The sequence below is a fragment of the Talpa occidentalis genome, unplaced genomic scaffold (genome assembly GCF_014898055.3).
Source record: "Talpa occidentalis isolate TD23 unplaced genomic scaffold, MPIMG_talOcc4v2.1 talOcc4.7, whole genome shotgun sequence".
Lineage (NCBI taxonomy): Eukaryota > Metazoa > Chordata > Mammalia > Eulipotyphla > Talpidae > Talpa > Talpa occidentalis.
Genome location: NW_023605083.1, coordinates 39,175,293 through 39,197,192, shown reverse-complemented (window position 1 = coordinate 39,197,192; position 21,900 = coordinate 39,175,293). Strand labels below are relative to the sequence as shown.

Below are 21,900 nucleotides of genomic sequence, written 5' to 3'. Positions count from 1 at the left end.
GCCGGCACCGACCCCTTCTCTCGGCCCTCCCAGCTGGGGCCGGGCCTGCCCTGGGTGTGCTGGGGACGGGGCCACACACCGTTCAGCCGGCAGTTCGGGTGGCCAGCAGCACTAAGGGAGCCGGGGAACTCGAAGATGGGGTTCCTTCGTGCCAGCCGAGCTTCCTGTGGCCTTCGGTCGAGGCTCCCTGACAAACCAGGTGGCCCCAGGGGGTTCTTCCTCCTGTATTCCCGCCACTTGAGTGCTTGAGGGGATAGGTGGTTGGCTGGAAACAGAACAGATGCAGGAGAGACAGTAAGAGTTAGCAGGAAACAGCATTCCATATCCGCCCAGGGGGCCCTCCAAACCAGGAAGGCTGGCATTAGAGGATATTATCCAGAGATAAGTGGGGAGAGAGGTGCCAACATTTAACCTCTGGCCCCAGGATGGAGCATAAGAAATCGGTCAGAGGACAGGAGACGTGCTGGGGTGAGGGCTGAAGCTCATACCATTACTGGGTCTGGAGGCCATGCTGCCCTCACCCCCTCCCCGGCCCAGGCTCTCGGCTCGGCTGAGGTTAGATCTCCAGGAGCCCAGGGGGGGCAAGCTTCCTGTTCCATGGAGCCGGTATTCAGCCAAGGTCAGTATCTTCTGATCCTCCTTCTGTGGCTGCTGGGAGGTGGCAGTTCGGACAGCAGGACAGGAATGGCTCCACGGGGGTGAACTTTTTGTGGCTGTGGCCTGCTCTGCGGGAGGGGAACAGGAAGTGGAAGCCGAAGAGTCGGTGCTGGGCCCAAAGGGGCCAGCACTCCGGATGGGGGAGTAGCTGCCCAGAGGCGATGGCCGTGAGGTTTCTGGCTCGGGCCCAGCTTTCCTGGCACCCCTGTTGGCGGATGCCGCCGATTCCCCCGAAGGAGCTGGGGCTGTGATTTGGGCAGCCAGGGAGGCAGGCTGCTGTGCACGGCTGCAGCCCGAGAGGCTGTAGAGCTGGGAAAGGCTGTGGAGGGCGCGCGCCTTGCTCAACTGCTTGGGGAAGTGGTGCTGGAACACGAAGGGCTGGATGGGCAGCGTGGTTGGTCTCTGCTCCTTGCTGTAGCGAAGGACTGGCCGGCTCTCAGCACCACCCCCTGTGGCAACAGGGATGGAGAAGAATCAGAAAGACACTGAACCCCACAGAAGAGGAAGCAAAGCAGCAGGAAGGAGATGGTGCTCGCTGGGGACAGGGGGGGGTGATGGGCAGGACCTGGGCTGCAGGAACTGGACGGGGTAGGCGGGATCCGGGTCTGGAAAGTGACACTGCTCCCTCCTCCTTCCTTTGCAAACCTTTTCCTACTATTCTTATGCTGCTGTACAGTCTTGGGCCTCCCGGTTACTCAGTCCCTCATCATCCTGACTTCAAGGTGTATCTTAGGGTTCCATTCTTATACCTCACTTCACGTTTTCTCCACTGCGTTTTTCAAGTTCAGAAAATCGCACAGGCGACCCCTGGTCTCCCTGCTGATCTCTAGATTGAGGGCTCTGCTTTTAAAATGTGCTGTTTTAAAACAGCTCTTGTCTATCACTTTTCTCCTTTCTCCCGATGACGTCCACTTCTGTCGGCAGAACAGCCACTGTGTTCTTGGTTTCTAATGTCTTTATAAAGACATGGAGTCAGCATCGGATTTTCAGGGTCAAGACGTTATTAACTTCAAGCTTTCACTCACCCCAGCTCCACTCAACCTGACACATTTCATTCTGGAGCAAATCTAAGCATAGTGAAACATTTCTTTACAGGATGCGAGGCTCGGTCTCTGGTCACCCCTCCCTACCCCGCTCCCACTCTATCACAACCCTGGCACTGGAGCCTGAGAGTCCTCATCTGCTGCCTGTACACGTGGTGTGCTCCCCACGACTGATCCCCTCCTGTCCTCTGCGCCAGTCTTCAGGTCAACAGCCCTCCAGCCCTGGAACTCCCCGCGCCCTGTGCGCATGGCCTGCTCCTCCACCAGCACTGTAAACACCTCAGTGAACACAAGGTGGTGCTAGAAGCACCCACACGCCCGAGACCCTGGGTGTGGCTCCCTGCACAGGTGGTTCCTGACCCTGCGAGGCAGCACTGGGTCTCCTTGCTTGCCGGATCCAGAAGAGGCCACACAATGAAGAAGTGGGCGAGTGAGAATTCTGCCTAAGTGAGAGTCTGACGCTAGGGCCAGTGCTGTCAACTAGCTCACGCTACGCATGGGAGGCCTCGGCCGGGTTGCCTCTTCCTGATCTCTTCAGGAAGTCTTAGGGGGTCGTGACCACAGCCCCACCAAGGAGGGTTCCAGAATCACTCCTAGGGTTGCTTCCAAACTACAACCTCCTGTCAGCCCCGGGGCTAGAGCAACCCTGGCTGTTCTCCTCACTGTGCCCCAGCTGCACTTCTGTCCTTAAACAGGCCAAGTTCATTAGCATCTCAGGGCCTTTTGAACCAGCTGTTCTTTCTACCTGAACTCATCTTATCCAGACATCAGCTTAAACATGTCTCCAGCAAAATCTTTTCCGATTCTCTAGCCCACTGGCAAGTAAATGTCTATCTCTCTTTCATTTTCATTTTAGAATTTTTATGCTATCAGAAATGATCTTGTTTATTGCTTATTACTCCTCACAAGGGTTCCAGAAAAGCAGGGATTTTTTTGTTCATTTATTACTGCACCCCGAGTGCCTCTAACAGATCCTGCCATAACACAGGCATGGCATAAAGATTTGTTAAATGGATGAAGTCCAATGTCAACCTTGATTTCATTGCATCCAGAATCTTACATAAGTCAGCTTCCTTCCTAAAATACCAATTTTATTTTATCGCCTATGTCCCTTCTTTTCCACAGAATAAATCGGTCAGGTGGGCGTCACCTGTCCACTGACAAATTCAGCTGGTCTCCCCTCAGAATTCCACACCTGCACCCCCACTGACACCACCACAGGCCATTCCCATTTAAAGCACACCACTTCTCAGGCAGGGAATGTCTTCCTCCTCCCGGTTTCAAGACTGACCTGACCTGGCTGTCAGATTAAGACCCTCCCAACCAACTGTAACTTTGTTATCCTCTCTGCAAGTCTGTTTGAATTAGATTATTTATTCCCGCTCTTTTTACAATCCTCTGCAAGTCTGTTTGAATTAGATTATTTATTCCCGCTCTTTTTACAATCCTCCGGCTAGTTCCCAGGATGGGATGTGAGGGAAGGAATAGAGGAATAAGATCAGGAAAGAAGTGGGGGGCCAACTGTGGGGAGTGGGTCTGAGTTCTACCTGCAGGGAACCGAGAGAAAAAGTTCCCTCACTTTTCTATGTGATAGCGCCTAAGAAAATTTGAGACAGACCACCTTCACCCAAGTCTGCTCTTCTCAAGGTGACACGGTCCCAGTCCCGCAATTCCTTTTTAAAATGAAGTGCCCAGAAACTTCCAGGTGAGAGAGCGCAGACTGGTTTGGAGGAGAGGAGGAGACTCCCTACTGGACTCTATGAAATGATCCAGTCATTTTAACTTTTAGGAAGCCCTTCCATACTGCTGACTCATTCTGAGTTTGCAATCAATTAAATATCATAATCCATTCAAGTTGACATGTCAAACTTCCTATCGCATTTCCCATTGGTCTCTGCCTTATTAGCTTGGTTCTTTACAGATCCAGCAAGATCCTTTGGGATCCTGATCCTGTTTGTTGTTCAGGATCTCAAAGTGATCTCGGTTTCTTTCATCATTCATGAATTCAATGAATGGTCATTCAGATGTTAATTAAACATTTGCAAGAGCAGTGTTTCTCTATGAAAGTCTTCTCTGAAACAGACACTTTTACTGCTTCTCCTCCCACCTCTGACCAGGATTGTATGGCCCTCAGGACACCAGCCTAGATGAACCAACCAGACACTACAAGCCAAAGAAGTGGGTTGCAAAGGACGCTCGCTAGTCCCTGCTGTTGCTGACCCTCCTCTTTGCTAGAGACCCGCAGCTCCATAGGTAAATCTTCTGCATGTTTAGGAGTGTGAAGTCACTCATCTGCCTCACAGCAGGGATAATACTACTGTTCATGGCCTTTTTTTTTTTTTTTATTAGATAATAAATTTTATTGTTATATTCCCCATACAATTGCAGCCCCCCCATTCTGACCCCAATCCCTCCCCTCCCGCCCCCGCCCCCCTAAAAGTGTCTCTGGTTCATAGTTTTTTGCTGATTTTGATTTTCACTTTCTTATAGTTATTCATTTTCCTGGTGTTCATGGCCTTTTAAGCCCCGTTCTTTGAGAAGTCAACAGACCCAACCTAAGGGTCCACCTAAGTCCACTTAGGTGGACCCTTAGGTTTGGTATAATTTGCTATACCAAATCATTTACAGCCCCCACTCCCACCCACACACACCAAACCCTCTGAGGTCAGATTTCTACCCTTAGTCCTCCTGAAAGCTGCTTTTGGGATCCTTTAGCCTCACTCTGAGTGATTTCTCCTCATAGCTCACTTGGTTGAACTGTATTCTTTTTAAAACTTTTTCTCTGGTTCCTGTGACTTCATTTTCTCCTGGTTCCCCCTCTCTTTTTTTCTGGCTAATTCTTCTGTCTCCTTTGAGAGCCGCTCAGTTTAGCCCTCACGCCCTTATCTGCCAGAACTCTGTCCTTGTTTCTTTTATAAGGGTACACGTGCTCCTGGATGCTCTGGTCCACTCATAACTTCAATTACCACTTTGACTCCGAGTATGTGCTAATCATGGCGATCTCCTGACCTCCAGAAGGCATCCCTTCCGACCCACCTCCCACCCAAACCACCGTGCAAAGCAGAGCATGCCACTAAGCTGTTACAAAAACAAAGCTACTTCCCTTACTGAAAAATTTCAACTGTTCCATTCCCATCCCTCTATGATTGTACCAAATTATTTGCAGTTTCTGGAAAGCATCAAGTTATTCTGTGCCTTTTAATAAGACTATCCAATGAGTCTAGAATGTTTTTACAAGTCTCCATAAAGCCCATTCCTAGCTGTCTTTTTAGATCATGTAAACTGTGATGTAAACACAATGTAAACTGTGTTAGCAGTCCGTCTCTGACATTTGATTCGCATCAGATATCCTTATAGGCCTCCCCTGGTGGCGTAGGAGGTAGAGCGCCGCCCTGTGAAGCTGTCCGCAGACTCTGCAGCACAAGTTTGATCCTGGCCAGCCGGCTAGGGTCCCACATGGCGCGGCAGACCTCTCCTATCGTGCTTGCTGCTCCCCTCAGCAGTGCATTTCGTCAGTCTGCCTGTTCTGTTCCCTGCTCTGTCTCTGGTGAATTCTCTCACCCTCCCATGCATCTGGCCTGTACCCCAGTTCTTGTATAAATAAATAAATGAATGAATGAATAAATAAATGAATAAATGAATAAATAAATCTTTAAAAAAAAAGTTATCGTTATCACAGACTAGCATCATGCACCGCCATTTCTGATTATAATTATGTGTCTCCTTTTTTGTCCCCATCTTTAGTGGGAATTCCTTAAGGACAGAAACTGTCCCTCTCATCTACCACCAGGACCCACTTAACACAGTGTTTACAAAATAATTACTTAAAGTATAATAAACAGGGAAAGAACTGACCTAGGAGGTTTACAGGTCAAGAGTCAGGTCCCTGGCTCTTTGAAGAGTGGCTGTGATCACCTGTCAGTGACACCCAGTGTGGTCTGCCTGTTGGACATACCCCCAAAGCACCCTGCAAACTCCTAAGTGTCCAAACTGAACTTACACTTTAGCCTTTTCCCAGTAAATCTTCGCCTCTCTTCGCAGTCCTACCCATGCTAGCGTCATCTTCTCGGTCATCCAGGCTTAGCACCACTCTTCTGAGCATTTCCTTTCCTAATACACTAATTTCTAAGTCCTGTTGATTTTACTTCCTTTTTTTTTTTGACCCTCTAAGCTACGCCCCCACCCCCGCCATTTAGAACCATAGTACACTCCCTGGACGGGAAGATGCTCCATCTAGGCTGGGGACCCTCACGTGTATGGAAGGGGGTGGCGGCAGAGCCCATCACCGTGGAGACCATGCATGTATCCTGGATTCCCCAGCCTCTAGGTCCTTACCGTCAGCTCTAGCTCTTGCATCCCTCTGGGTATGGCTGTTGGCTGGGCTCCCTGGGAGAGCAGGCCCTGGATCCATCAGCTGGGCATGATGTCCAGCAGTTCTGACACCAGAAGGTGGCATCTCACTGGACTGGGGGCTCTGACAGACCTGGGTAGACCAGGACTCTGGGCCAACTAGGTCCATGCCTGGCCCCAAGGGCATGGGTGGAAGGCTATGGCTACAATGAGTGCCCTCATCCAGCGTGCCCGCCTTATCCTGTTGGGCTTCTTGGATGGGTGAGAACTCCTGGGAGGAGTCCCCAACACTCACTCGAAGTGGGGGGGAGCCAGAGCCTACAGCTTTCTTCCGGCCCTTGGCAAGCTCAGCAAAGGAGGTGACCCGCCTGGGTGGGGAGCTGGGCCCAGCCAGGGCTGCAGGGCCCTCACTCAGGCGCACTGGGCAACTCAACATGCGTTCCAGTGAGCCCAGGCGTACCGGGGGGCTGCGCTCAAGGCTGCGGTCGTAGCTTCGAGAGCGCTGACGTCCGGTGCTAAGGTTGGGGGGTGAAGTATTAGTGTACACTTGCCCCTCAATCACAGTAGGGCTCACAGGAGCGGCCACTTCCGCTGAGGAACCCACTGCTTCTTGCTCCTCCGGCTGGATTTCTGGCTTCTGGAACAGGTAATACTCAGAGGGCTGGCCGGGGCCTGGGTCTGGGTCAGGGCCCATGTCTGCGCCGGGGCCTGGTGTGGGACTTATCTTGGTGTGTTCCTCGGAGCAGCTGGTAATGGAAGAGCCAGCTGGGCTCGGCGATGATTGGGAGGACAGGTCACAGGTGACAAGTTTATAGTAATTCTGTGTGGCCACAACAAGGCGGGCCTGGCTCTGGAAGCAGGCTGTGAGGTCAGCCACCGCTGGGCAGGGCTCACAGTGCGGGCGGTAGGAGTTGCAGTTGGCATCAAGCTCGGGAGAGGAGGCGTGAGGGCAACCATAGCCTCCTTCCCTTTCTCCACTGTCAGGGTGATGGGACTCACAGGACATCTTGGACTCAGCTGGGGAGGGCTGCAGGTCCAGGTAGAAGGCTCCAGGGTCTGAGTGGCTGCAGAAGGAAGAGTCGCTGCAAGACTGTGGGGCAGAGTTGAGATTGGCACGGGAGTTGCCATGCATCTTGTTGTAGAGGGTGCTGAAGGTGACCAGCACGCCGTCTGAGCTGTTGCAGGACGAGTCGCTCACATAGCCCATGGACTGGTCGGCCGCCTCAGACTGGCTCGATGTGCTACTGCAGCGGCAGTGCTGGGCTCCTGAGCCTGAGCATCTGGGATTCCTCGGGGACTCATCTGAGCTGAGCTTCCATTCCTGGTCAAAGGAAAAGCCAGAGGTATCACTGGCGCCACCCCCACTGCCGCTGCCCCCAGGTCCCCCACACTCATCCAGCTCCATGGTCTCTGCTTCCAGCTCTGGCCGGCAACAGTGGCCGGTGCTGCATTGCTGGGCATCCAAGGTGGTCACCGGCTCCTGCTCCTGCCCCTCCACCACTCCGGCCCGGCTACGTGCTGCCCCCCATGGTCTGCCCACTCTGGGGCCAGGTGGTGGCAACTGGAAAGAGGATAGATGGAAGGTGGGCTGGCCGGTTCCGTGCAGGTGGAAGGACTGCTGGGTGGTACCACCGCCAATGCTGTCGTCATAGAGGTCACCGAGGCCTGGCTCAGCCACACCCTCCTGCAATAAGAAGGGATTATGTCGTTTAGGGGCCCCGGGGCCTCTTCCATCCCGACCGCTACTCTTGGTGCTGTCTGCAGACCGTGCAGATCCCCCCGGAGCAGAGTGCAGACTGCTGTACAGCAGGGAGTCAGCTTGTCCGAGGTCTTGATCAGGCTGGGTGATGCCCAACTCGGGTGGGCAGAAGGGGTTGGCTCTTGTGCCCCCACCGCTTCCACTTGCCCCTCCACAGCACTGCCTGTCTGGGACTTGACAGTGCACCAAGGGGATGTGGTGGACGATGAGGGTCTCTCCAGTCAGCTTTGGAGGACTATCCATTCTGGAAAGTTCGAACAAGGGCATCAACAGCACCGGACACTGCCCCCAGAGCCCAGTGGGGCAGAACACATTTCATCAGGAGAGCTTGGCACCTGGAGAGAGAGGGAAAGAAAGGGAACCCAATGTCACCTCCCTGGAAGTCAGGGACTTGCCCCTCCCCACATCACTTTCAGAAGCGAAGAGCCCATCCGGAGGAAAGGCTCGCAGAGTCGGGATGGAGCGTGACTACACGGCCTGACGGGGCAGGGGCTATCCCGCCACAGCCGGCACTGTCCAGGCCCGGAGTCCCCTTGAGCGCCCCCTGTCAAGGTCACCACGCATCCACTGTGACGAGAGAGCAGGCCACTGTAATGCCACACGTGGGTCTAGAATCTCAGGACAGCACTTTTCCCTTCTCTCCAAGGACCCTTCCTTGGAGGTAAGCAAGGATTAACGCCGAGCACAAAAAAAGTACCGGAGAGTAACACAAGGAAGAGACAACCGCCTAGGATGGCTGAAAGGGCGCTAGGCACTCAGAGGACACAGACGCCTTAGGCACAAGCTCACCTTGAGGGGGACATCATGAATAAGGGATCATGTACGCAGAGCAGGAAGCTATAATTTTGCAAGAAAAATATTTTTAAATAAACTATATCCTTTGATGGAGTGACTGTTACCGTGGACCCTTGTCCACTGATGGCTGTGGGCGCAGAACCCTGGGTTCCCCCTACTGTGCTGGCGCTTCTCGAAACAGATGGAGTTGGACATCAGGGAGGCTGCCTGCATAGCCCCTTCCTTCTCAGTGGGGGTGGGAGGCTCTTTTTACCTCCTCTGTGCCCCTCTCACACAGCATCACATAAGGCCCGACAACAGGAGAGGCGCAATACGGTCGCAATAACTCAGCTAGTCTTTTGTCTGCCTCAGGATACAGATCTTCTCAAGTGCCCTCAATCTGACCAGTTTTATTGATAGCTTAGAACTTTCAGTACAGGTGGGGTGTGTGGTCCTCTAGAAAGTCTTACCTTCCTGGTTTTACCTTTGACAGGTTAAGGTAGATTTCTTATTCAAGGCCACCTGGCCCCAAGGACACAAGAGCCCATTCTGAGCTTCTCTGGCCTCTTGGCCAGATTGCCGCAGAACAAGCTCACGTACTAGTCTCCTGTGCTGCAGAGTTCGGGTCCCAACAATCCTTACCTGCTCAGAATCCTCATATCTAATTTCTTCTAATTCATTCATTTCCTCCCTTCCACCCACTGGAGTCAGATCTCCATTGCCTAAGCTCTCCATCACTTAGCTGAACCCTTCATATGACCTTCAAAAAAATATTTAGACCTCAGGATCACAGCTCTTCATGTGGAGTGCAGTCAAGAGCTGGTAAGTCATGTCCACTCAAGGATAGGACAGACAGCACATGAGAGGAAGCGGTCAAGTGGCTAATAAGGACATACGTGAGGGGCGAGGTCTTAAAATATAATTTATATTAAATTACATTAGAATTCAAACGCAAGTATTTACCATCTGTTTTCCTCCTGTCATTTCTGAGAGGAAGTCTCCTTTGTTGGACTTCTAAGCTTTTGTGTGCTGACTGGGGTAACCAGCAGATATGGAGAGAGGTAGAAACTAGAAAGGCTGACCTGAGCTACAAGATTAAATTATAGAAGAAAACAAAGGAGTAAATCTATTAGCTGAGAATTTCTTAGATATGACACCAAAAGCACACTCTTCGTGACGAAAGAAGACTGAGTTAAGGTAGTGTTCATAAAAATTAAAAACCTTTGTACTGAAAGGAGACCACCCCCAGAAGGGGAGAAAACATTTGCAAATCAGGTACCTGATAAGAGACTTCTGATCAGGATATTGAAACAACTCAACAATAAAGAGATTAAATTGAAAACTGGGCAAAAATCTTGAACAGACAGTTCTCTCAAGGAGACATACAAATGACCGAAAAGCACAGGAAAAGATGCTCCACATCATTATTGCTAGAGAAATAAAAACCACAACGAGATGCCACTCCATCCCCACTTCAATGGCTCAGATGAAAAAGACAATACGAGCGGTGGCGGTGGCGATGTGAGCAATCGGAGCCCTCCCACATCGCGGGGAGCATTGTAAAATGGGGCAGCCACTTTAGAAAACAGTCTGGCAGTTCCTCAAAATGCTCAACACAGAGTTGCCACATGGCCAGCCATTCCACTACTAGGTATGTACCAGCAGTGAAAACACGTGCGCACACAAAAACTCGTATATAAATGTATATGGCAGCATTATTCACAATAGCCCCAAAAGTAGGAATCATTCAAATGTCTGTCAATTGATGAATGGAAAAGCAAAAGTGTTATATATAGAGAGCGGAACATTATTAAATACAAAATAATAAAAGGAATGAAGTACTGTTACACACCACACCATGAATGAACCTCAAGAAAGCAAGTAAAAGGAGCCATGAAAGGCCCCTTTGGAGAATGGTGCATGGCTGCATATCCATGAGATGTCAGAATAAGTGAATCCAGAGACAGAAAAGAGGTTAGACCGGGAGGCTGGGCGGTGGGGAGTGACCACTAATGGGCATGGAGGTGCTTTCTGGGGTGATGAACATTTTCTGAAATCACAGTGATGAGGATTACACAAATCTGTGAACAAAATCAAGATGACAGGATTTATGGTACATGAATTATATTTTAACAAGGCTGTTATTTAAAACATTTTTTTAAATAGAAAACAAAAAGATGAAGCTATATAGAGGGAGGAGGAGAGGTAAGGAGAGGAACGACTTACTAGTGGCGGGGACGGGACATTTGCAGAGACAAGGCTGAGATGAGGAAAGAGAGGAACAGGTGCCTTGAAGTGTGGGGTTTTGAAGAGAGCTAGAGGACTTTGAGGCAGATTTGCTGTGAGGGACACGAGATAATTTTCCCTTCGCAAGCCCCTCCCCCCACCTCTTCCCTTCTTTCACCAAGACAACTTCGGGCTCAAATAGATATGCCACAAAAATAACAGAAAGGTGGAATTTACTAAAATTTAGAATAATCTGTCAAAAACATGCAGGTGAATCATTAAAATGATGTGTTGGGCCTCCCTAGTGGTGCAAGGGGTTATGATGCAACCTATGAAGCTATTTGAGCCATGCAGCAGGAGTTCAATCCCTGGCCAGGGAGCTACCCACATGGTGCAGCAGACCTCTCCTGTCTCACCCGCTGCTCCCCTCAGCAGTGTAGTTCAGTCAACCTGCCTGTTCTGCTCCCCACTCTGTCTCTGGGGAATCCTCTCACCACCACCCCCACATCTCTGGCCTGTTCCCCAGTTCATGTATGCATAAATAAATAAATTTTAAAAAATGATGTGTTGACTTGGAAAAATATTCACCAAGTCTTAGTGCAAATAGCAGGTTACAAAGAGAATGGGCCTTAGACGCCCTCTTTTATAAGAACATAATGTATGCATGTATCTGCCTGAGTCCATTCAGGTTGCCATAACAAAATACTCCCCAATGGGTGATCTATAAATGGCAGAAATTTATTTCTCAGTTCTGGGAAGTCAAAGATCAAGATGCTAACATGGTTGCATCTGGGGGAACCTCTTCCTGGTTTGCTGTTGGTGCCTTCTAGCTGTGGCCTCACTGGATCCTGTTTTATAAGAGCACTAGTCCCATTCTGAGGATACTGCCCTCTTGATCTAATCACCTCTCAAAGGTTCATCTCTTACTACCATTGCCTTTGAGGGTTAGGATTTTAACATTTGAACGTGGGGGTGGGAGGAATCACAGTAAAGCAGGGGTACATTTGGACCATAGCAATGTGCACAGAAGAAAAAATTTTTTTTAAAGATTTTTATTTTTTCACACAAGAACAGGGGTGTAGGCCAGAGGTGTGGGGGGTGAGATTTACCAGAGACAGAGTGGGGAGCAGAACAGGCAGATTTTCTGAAATACACTGCTGAGGGGAGCAGCGGGGAAGACAGGAGAGGTCTGCTGTGCCATGTGAGTTTCAACCTGGCTGGGGATTGAACTCAGGCCTTGGTGGTGACAGCACTGAGACCGAACCCCTAGGCCACCAGAGAGGCCCAGAAAAAAATTTGAAAACACATATAACAAAATTTTAACAGTGCTTAATGCTGTTGAGTAGTTTTGGATTATTTTTCATTAGATACTTTTAAATTTAACTTTTGACCTTTTATCTGTATTTTCTAATTTTATAATAAACATCCATGATGTACATAATTGAAACTTTTTATTTCTTTAAATGCCTTGGGCACGGTGGGTTCAGGAGGGGCCTTCTGATTACACACAGTACTGGATTTCCCTGGAGTCCACCACAAAGAGGCCTGGACTAAAAGGACTATAATGACCTTTCTTGGACATACAGCATGGAGGTTAGAACATCTATGGGCAATGGCGGTCACTCTTCGCCAGCGGCTTTTCCCCCGTCCACACTGAAAGCATCATTTTCCCAGAGGTCGCCATGGTACAGACACATACACTTTTGTAATTCTGGTCCACAAAACCATTCCTGGGTGATACGTGCATTCAAATGGACAAACACTGACGCACGGAGTCTAGAACGCAGACCCTCTGAAGCAGGGCTGGAGGACACGTGGACATGGGGTGATGAAGGAAACTTTTTGCCGGTTGTATTATGTTGTGATGTTTACAAATCAGCCCCCCAGACTAGCGTGAGGTGCCTTGAGGTCAGAAAGGGTGACCTCATCTCTGAGACCCTAGGACCTCCACATAGTGTTAGGGGCTCTGCAGCCAGCAGGCGCTCGGTTATTTGCTGACTCCCACCTGACCCATTTGAAAACCGACTTGCCTATCATTTCATTACTGAGTTGTGGTTATTAAAAATTTATTCTGGATACAGGGGAGCACTCTGTCAGACAGAAGTCTTGAGAACATTTTCTCTCAACCTGTAGCTTGCTTTCATTTGTTTTCCTAGTGATGTTTTTAATAACTATGTGTCTGTTTTTTTTCCTTTATGCTTAAAGCTTTCTGTGTCCTGTCAAAGAAATCTTTCTCCCAAGATCATAAAGAATTTTTCCTAATTTTTTTTCTAAAAGCCATATAGTCCTAGCCTGTACATTTAGGTTGTATCAAATCCTATTTAAGTATAGTTTTTTTTTTTACTGGTTTTCATTTTATCATATATATATATATTTAACCCCATTTTATTTTATTTTATATATTTTTTACATCATTCTTCATTTTTATACAATGCATGCTTTATTATCTCCGGTATAGTCCCCGTGAAATTCCCACCACCAATTCACCTGTGTACCATCACACAGTCCCTGTGCTCTTCCCACCCCTGTTTTGATACAACTCCTATATTTTTGTATCTCAGAAAAGTTCTCATTCTTTTCTGATTTCTAATTAACCAAGGAAAATGCCTGCCAAGATTCAGCCAACAATAGGGAAGCTTTGCAGGCTTCCCTGCCCCCTACATGTGCACATTTTTTACAAAGCACTTTTTAATGTATGTCATTCTATTGATCCTGAACAACCACTCACCATGGTAGCAGAGTTACTTTCATTTAACAAAATATGGAAATGAAAATAAAAAATAAAAATAAAATGACTTCCCCCAGATCACTCAATGAATGACAGAATTAAGACTGGACAGAGGACTCCAAACTTTTGATGTCACTTGTTAAGAATATAAGGAGATGGTAAATGTTGCGTAGTATATACACATACTGATTTTTAATGATGCACACCCAAAACTTATAATACAAAGTTAATATAAAAAAAAAGGTATGTAGGAGAGTACAATGCACATGTGACTCAATTTCAAACATCACACAGCTCATTTATTGAGAGCACATCTCTCAGACTTCTTTCCTGGGAGTAACTTGTTCTACACCAAGTTAATACTGTGGTCCATGAGCTTTAATAAAGGGGAAGAGAAAATGAGGTGGGAGCGCTCAACCCAGCCTCTTTCTGTACCCTGATTAAATGGAGAAACATGGGAGATGAACAGAGAATTCAGCACAGCGAGAGTGAAGGAAAGCTGTCAGAAGATGGCCTCCAGTAGCTCTGCCTTCTAGGTAAATACTGGCGTGGTGAGCTCAGCCAGCACAAAGCTTCAAAGTCAAGCTCTCCAGAACAGGAAAAGTTCTACATGAGCGCCCTTTACCTGGCCCTCACAAATGAGTGTCTCTTGACACTATTAGCGATCATCTATTACATGTCAGGTGACTTACGTATACTATCTCGATTTCACTATAACCCTTTAAAAAGTAGGCATAGCCATTCCCATTTTCTGGATGAGGAAACTGAAGCTTAAAGAGTTGTGATCACACACGTAGGGATACATGACGGCACAGCTGAGATGGGATGCACACCCGGGTCTGCTCTATTCTTAATTCTTTCACTACAACTGCCTCCCTAAGCAAATGATCAGGGCCACACCCTCTTCCTAAAGTCCCAGCATTACCCTGCTACCCCAGCAGCTGCTTCCTGCCTTTCCAGGAGAGGCCCACCTCAGAGCCTCCATTTGCATAGTTTGTATTTACCCACTTCTCTATTCCCTGAACCCACAGTCCCTTTCATCATGCTGCCCCAAGCTTTGTAACACTCTTCAATCTCACCTCCTGCCCTGTTCCCAGGCGCCTCATCTCCCTGCCCCTTTCACTGTCCCCAGTGCTCCTGTTCCTTGCTCTGTGGTTCACATTCCTCGATGCTTCCTAGGAACTAACACCCTCGCACAACTTCCCAGTATACTCCCCAAGCATATGTTTGTACAAAGTGACACTTCTGACTCCTATTAGCCTATATTTTTGAATCCCCTACTAAGGTGATCGATGGGAACTTAAGGTCCTCTTTTCATGCTGCTCTGGGAAGGAAACTATGCTAGACACTAGAAGAAAGATCCTTCTCGTCACCAGCATCTTACTGCCAAGTGCAGAGCCCCTTCCCTCTTTGCCGGCCTCCTGAGGCAGGATGGGGCAGACAGTTGCTATTCCTTAGCGATCTGACCTTGACCTGAGGTCCTGATGAGGAGCCCCAAGAACAGATAACCCTTTCCCCTGTGGGTCTGCTCTTGGGAAGGACTGAAGGAGGAGAGCAGGACGATGCATTTCTGAGCATCAGCTTGTGCTGAGGTGTCTTCCTGCTAGGAGCCTGAGTCCGTGTGCGAGGCGTTACAATGACCGTCCCCAGTCCCCACACACTGTGGAGCCTCTCGGTCAACATTCTTTCTCATCCCCCTCCCCAGGTCTCCCCGAAGACCTGGCCTGTGCGTGTGTGCATGCTTGCTCGTGCCCGGGGGGGAAGGATGGGCTTGGTGCGTCCCAGCCCCTCCTCCTGAAAGCTTCATGGATCCCGCATGTTCTCCATCATAAACTTACAGCAGCTCTAGGGGAGTCTCCTCCCATGAAGCCTTTGTTTCTAGATATGATCTCCACCCCGGCCCACATGATGGCATCCTCATTAGAAACACCCAGAAAGGAAGGAGGGGATCTTCTGCTTTTAGACAAAATAGCACTAGCCCAAGCTCTGCTTTTCCCAGGCTCTGCACCACAGCCCGGGTGTATGAGAGGATGAGCCGGGGTGACGGCTGGGCTCACGCTGGCTCTCATGCTGGCTCCCACGCTCCCTTCTCTCGCTGTCTCTGTCCGAAAGACAAAGCCAACCCTCCCGGGCCCGAGCCAGGGCCCAAACGTGCCGATGGGCTACCCTGGCGGCTCTGCCCTGCCCCTCCCCCCCGGTGCGGCTGAGCCATACCTCAGTCAGGAGCCTGGCGCTGTACCCCGAGGCTCGCGTTCCTTCTGCACCCCAACCAGGCTCTACCTTGACAGCTCCAGCCGCGGCACCGCTCCCCAGGGCCACTCAGGGACGGCGGCGCCGATTTCCTGGGATCTGATTTCTGCTAATACAAAGGCATCGTTGCTAATGCAGGGAGGCTGCGCAATCCCAGCCCCAGTATCCTTGCTGCTGCCACCGCCGCTGGTGCTGCGGTGACGTTGCTGCCGGGAGGGGAGGAGGGGAGCAGGCATGCCCACAGAGCAGCCGCCCCGCCTGCCGGTCCCGCGGGCCCTCCAGCCCAGGGGAGGGCAGGGAGAGCAGCGCCCGCCTCCGAGGGCAGCCGGTGCGAGGGGAGGAGAGCCCAGGGCAGCACAGGAGAAGGGTGAGGGCGAGGCTGGGCTCCTCTCTTGTCCTGAGAATCTCAGGGAAAAAGTCTGGGCAGAGGCTTCAAGGCTTCCTTCCTTCCTTCCTTGGGCCCCTCCTTCTAGATCTTAGCCAGAAACCTCTCCCTCCTCTTTTTGCCCACAGTGAATGACTCCTTGTTTTCTAGTTTTTTCCCTTCACAAGGATTCCAGACTAGGCTCAGGGAGGAGCGGCTAGCCGGGGAGGGGGTTCCTGAAGGCCTGAAGGGAGGCTGCAGAGCCTGCTTGCTCATCATTCTGCCAGCAGCAGCCCCAAGTCAGTCCTTGGGGATCCCGGTTACACAACACTGGGTGTGACTCTCCGAGAGAAGGGGTCTGTCTCAGAAAAAAAAAGTCTGGCCCAGGGGCAGGCTTTTATGTGGAAGGGAGGTGGTGAGCCTGAGGACCACGGTGGCTGCGGTTCTCTGGACCCTCACCCAGGGTCCAGCTCAGTTCCCTGGGTCTCAGAGGGTCTGCTGGCGTGGCTGGGGCAGGGCCCGGCCCCCTCACCACATCAGTGTGGGTCAGTGGTGACTCGGGTAGAGCGGGGCCTGGGGGAGGCAGAATCCATTTAGTCAGGCCAAGGGGTCAAGTCTGCGTTCTAGGGAAAGGAAGTCTATGGAAAGGAGCTCCCTCAGGCCAGAGAAAGATCTTCGTTCTGGCTAGAGCCCTGGGGAGCACTCTGCCTCTCCCCTGCTCTGCCCAGCTCGAGTTCTGGGTCATTTCTGTGCACATTGGTTAACAGTGGAGAAACCACAGCCACAGCCACAGCCAGGTGTAAGGTAGCAGCTCTGTTTCTGTCTGCTTCATGCCACTGCTCCTGATGCCACACTGGAACACAGAGATGGCTTCAAGCTGGGCATGGCCCCCAAGCATTAGCCCCGCATAGGGTTTCTCCCTGAGAAGACTAGTCTCTAAACTCCACAACCAATCCAGGGATTTCAGGTCCCTACAAAGAGGCCTTGGGTTGAAGGGGCAGGAATGGGAGCACAGCAGTCCCCTCTCAGGATCCCGAAGAGTTGTAGATTTTTTCCTTTCTTGTTTCTTCTATTCCCCACGAGACCTGTGTGCCCACTGACCACATGCTGAGAGGCAGTGAAGTGTAGAGAGAAAAACGAAAGTGGTTGAAGACCCCCAAAATATCTATCTCCGACCTTGACCTGTTTGAGGGGCCATGGTCCCTTTGATCCTAAAAAAGCAGGAAACAGGGCCTCCCTGGTGGTGCAAGGGTTAAGTCTCAGCGCTGTCAAGCTATTGCCAGTCACTGCAGCATGAGTTTGATCCCCTGGCCAGGGAGCAGCCCACATGGCCCAGCAGACCTCTCCTGTCTCGCCCCGCTGCTCCCCTCAGCAGTGTTTTTCAGTAGATCCGCCTCTTCTGCTCCCCTCTTTGTATCTGGTTTATTCTTTCACTCCCCTCCCCCCACCCCGTACCCGCACCTCTGGCCTACACCCCAGTTCTTGTATGCATAAATAAAATTTAAAAAAATTTTAAAGCAGGAGAGAATGAGAAAGGGAGAGGGGAACCACTGTTCATAAAACTAACAAACCCCTGGGATTTGAGAGGAGCAGAAAAGGTGTCACCATGCTTCCCTCCCCCCAGCTGCTTGGGGGTTGCACAGGCAGGGCAAAGTGATGTCCATGACCAAGTACTTGGGAATTCTAACTTCTTATTGCAAGAGCTTTGGTGTAGAGTCTTTGCCCTGGAAATTTCTGTGACAATTTCTGCCATGCACTGCACCGGGGAGTCACCACTGAGGAAATGTTTCCAGCTGCCTGTAGAAGGTGGCATCTCTCATATTTTCAGTGCTTGGCTTGCTTCACCACATTACAGACCTCATCATTCTTTACTTACTACCCAATACTGCCAAAGATTTACAGGACTGAAGAACACATTATTTTCTGACTAGAAACAAAATACAAACCTTACCACATTATAAATCGCAACTGCCTGCTAACTAGTCTCATGTGCAGTTTACCTTCTAGTTCTACCAGATTCACTCTCCAAAGACCCTCTGTCTTCAATATGTCACTCCTGTCACTCTTCCTGCCCCTTTAATGCTTTTCCATCACCCAGAGGACCAAGTTCAAACCCTTCCTTTTGGTTCTCAAGGTTCACAATCTTGGCTGTCCATTCCCTCTCTCTTCAACCCTTTTCCCCACACACCATCACAGAATCCTTAAACCTGTTTCACAAGCTCATCTGCACTTTGCTGCCTTTGTTCTGATTCTCCTGCCTGTTACACCCAGCTATACTCAGAATTATCCAAAACCTATGAGCTCCAGATCAGCTCCTTTCCCCCCCACCCCCAAGACTTTGGGGTTGAGCTGATCAATCCAGAGTCAGAGTGGTTCCTCTATTTTATGAACCCCTGGTAGCATGTTTGTTTGTTTTTTTTACAGACAAAAAAAAAATTCCCACAAAAAATCAGAGGGTCAATACAGGATTGCCAACTTCTTATACTGCTGGCAGTATCATTAAAACAACAATAACAGCGGGTTCGTTCCAGTATGGGCCACCAAAAAAACAAAAACAAAAACAACAATGACAAGGGGCTTCTCCGGGGGCGCAGCGGTTGAGCGCTGGGTTGCGAAGCTGCCTCTGCAGTGCCGGTTTGATCCCTGGCCACCAGCAAGGGTCCCACATGGCGCGCAGACCTCTCTTGCCGCCCGCTGCTCCCCTCAGCAGTGTACTTCGTCAGTCTGCCTGTTCTGCTCCTCGCTCTGGTGAATTCTCTCACCCTCCTGCATTCTGACTGTACCCAGTGCTTGTATAAATAAATCTTTAAAAAAAGAAAAAACAATAACAAAAACCTTACATCTACGATCATCACTATTCATAAAAGAAAGCGCACAGTCATGACCCTTGTTATTTCACTGCATACTGATAGAAACTTCATCAGAAACCAGCCTCTGTCCACGAGAGGTTCTGAATAAGAAAGTTATGTGTCGCTTGACATGGTTATTGTTCTTATCTGCATATCTGCCCTAATGTTGATATCTCTTTTAGAAAGTGAAGTCCAAGTTATAGTCATTTCTGTATGCCCAATATCCAGCAAATAAGACATTATCATTTTTATTCTGTTTCCCATAAAACTTAGCACAGTGTTTGGCATATACTGTAGAAGGTGGTAAGTCAAAATCTTGTTGAATAAGAATAGTCTAAAAAGTTCTTGCATGTAAATGAGAGTGACTGGTGGGTAGACTTGACTCAAATGAAGAAAAGACCCTGGTATTCCTGGGGCAGGAGGAATGGTGAGGGATGGAGGAGGTTGGTAGAAAGGTCTATTGAAAGGGAAGCTTAGAGACAAAAAGGGATGATTCTTCATGACCTTGAGTTTAGTCAAGACATTCTTAGACATGATATGAAAAGCAAAGTGACAAAAGGAAAAATAGTAAGGTGGACTTTACAAAAACTTAAAAATTTTGTAATTTAAAGGATACCATTTAGGATACCATTTAAGATAGTGAAAAGATGATCCACTAAATGGGAGGAAAAAATTGCAAATCAGATACCTGATAAGAAATTTCTTTTTTTTTAAAAAAAAGATTTATTTATTTATTTACATAAGCACTGGGTACAGTCAGAAGTGCGGGAGGGTGAGAAAATTCACCAGAGCCAGAGCGGGGAGGAGAAAGCCAGACAGATGGAGGACACTGCTGAGGGGAGTAGTAGGTGCAGCAGGGGAGGTCTGTCACACAATGTGGGGCCCTCGCCAGTGGCTGGGGATCGAACCCGTGCTGCATGCAGAGGCTGTGGGCAGCTTCACAGCCCAGCGCTCAACCACTGTGCCACCAGGGGAGGCCCTAATGAAATTTCTATCTGGACTATATAAAGAACTCTCTTACAACTCAACAATAAAAAGACATGTAATCCAAGTAAAAAATGGGCAAAGGATTTAAATAGACATTTCTCCAAAGAAGATATATAAATGGTCAATAAGCACACTTAAAGAACCGCAACATCATTAGTGAATAGGTAAGTGTGAATCAGAACTGAAGTGAGATGCCACTTTACCCTATGAGGACTGCTAAAATAAAAGAGATAGACAATAGTAAGTGTTGATGATATGGAGAAATTAGAATCTTTATACATTGCTGGGTAGATTATAAAAATATGGTTCAATAACTTTGGGAAACAGTTCACAAAATGTTAAACAAAGAGTTACCATATGACCTGGAAATTGCACATTTATATATCCAAAAGAAATAAAAACATGTTAACACATGTTAACATGCTTGTATATGAAGCTTTATAACAGCTTATTCATAACAGAATAACATATGAATGGATAAGTAAAATGTGATATATAATTCATAAAATGGAATACTATTCAGCAATGAAAAGGAATTAAGTACTGAAACATGCTACAAAATAGGTGAGCCCTGAAAATTTTTGCTAAATGGAAGAAGTTAAACACAAAAAGTCACATATTATTTGACTGCATTTATATGAAATGTCCAGAGATGCAAAAAGCAGACAAAAAGCAGATCTGTGGCTTCCAGGCACTTGGGGGGAGGGGTCAATGGGGAGTAATAGTTACTGGGGATGGGGTTTCTTTTTGGGATCACACAAATGTTCTAAAATGAGATTATGACGATAGTTGCACAACTCCTTGAAAATGCTAAAAACAACTGAATCATATACTATAAATGTCGTGTCAATTATATTTCAATAAAGTCATTTCCAAAAAGCAGCAGCAGCGGTGAATGGTGTGGTTCAGCTCCACAGAGGAAGAAGACTTTCAAGGTCCTGTAACTTGGGGGGTGGAGGTGGGGTGGGGTGCAGGAGCCTCAGGTTTACCAGAAAGCAGTGGCCTGTCAGTCCAAAGTCCTCAATCAATTCCTTCTTTCTTCTGCCTTTTCAACACCAACAGTTTTAAAAGAATGCACTATGGGGCCTCCCTGATGGTGCAAGGGGTTAAGCACTGCATTATGAAGCAATCCACAGACTCTGCAGCATGAGTTCAATACCCAGCTGGCCAGGGAGCAACCCACATGGCACAGCAGACCTCTCCTGTTTTGCCCACTGCTCCCCTCAGCAGTGTATTTCAAATATGCCTGTTCTGCTCCCCACTATGTCTCTGGTGAATCCTCTCACCCCCCCCTCCCCGCATCTCTGGCCTGTACCCCAGCTCTTGTATGCATAAATAAATACATCTTTAGAAAAAAAGAAGAATGGGGCCTCCCCTGGTGGCGCAGCGGTTGAGTGCTGGGCTGCAAAGCTGCCCACAGCCTCTGCAGCACCGGTTTGATCCCCGCTGCTGGCAAGGATCCCACATGGTGCACAGACCTCTCCTGCTGTGCCCGCTGCTCCCCTCAGCAGTGTATTCGTCAGTCTGCCTGTTCTGCTCCTTGCTCTGACTCTGGTGAATTCTCTCACCCTCCCGCACTTCTGACTGTACTCAGTGCTTGCATAAATAAAAAAATAAATCTTTAAAAAAAAAAAAGGAAAAAAAATAATGCACTATGGTAACTCAATGTTCCTCTAAACTTTTAGCCAGAAATCTATCATCTTGTAATACTTGAACTGTATAAAATTTGAACTTATACTATTTGACCTATCTAAAGCTTAGCTATCCTCTCCTTTTGAAACCCTCTTTTCCTTTTGGCTTATATAACACCAACCCCCTTACATCATTCTTTCTTCATTATTTGATAAAATAATACTTAGTCCATATTTAAGTGCAGATTTACAGCAAGGCTCAGATAGGAAGTCTTTACAACC

General features: G+C 48.7%; 1 protein-coding gene across 4 annotated transcripts in view; it reads right to left on the bottom strand.

Annotated features, from left to right (window-relative positions):
* RUSC2 (RUN and SH3 domain containing 2) overlaps window positions 1-21,900 on the bottom strand; it is a 65,947-nt gene that overhangs the window by 5,888 nt on the left and 38,159 nt on the right. For 2 of the 4 annotated variants that reach the window (XM_054688655.1, XM_037495490.2), the window contains exons 2-4: window positions 6,036-8,144; window positions 489-1,106; window positions 80-265 (exon numbers count right to left, since the gene is read on the bottom strand). In XM_054688655.1, coding sequence (XP_054544630.1) covers window positions 80-265; window positions 489-1,106; window positions 6,036-8,076 — 2,845 coding nt within the window. In that variant the 5' untranslated portion in view covers window positions 8,077-8,144. Of the gene's footprint in view, window positions 1-79; window positions 266-488; window positions 1,107-6,035; window positions 8,145-15,751; window positions 16,016-21,900 lie in introns of those variants that run through there. The other 2 variants (XM_037495489.2, XM_054688656.1) reach the window with 2 other exon arrangements.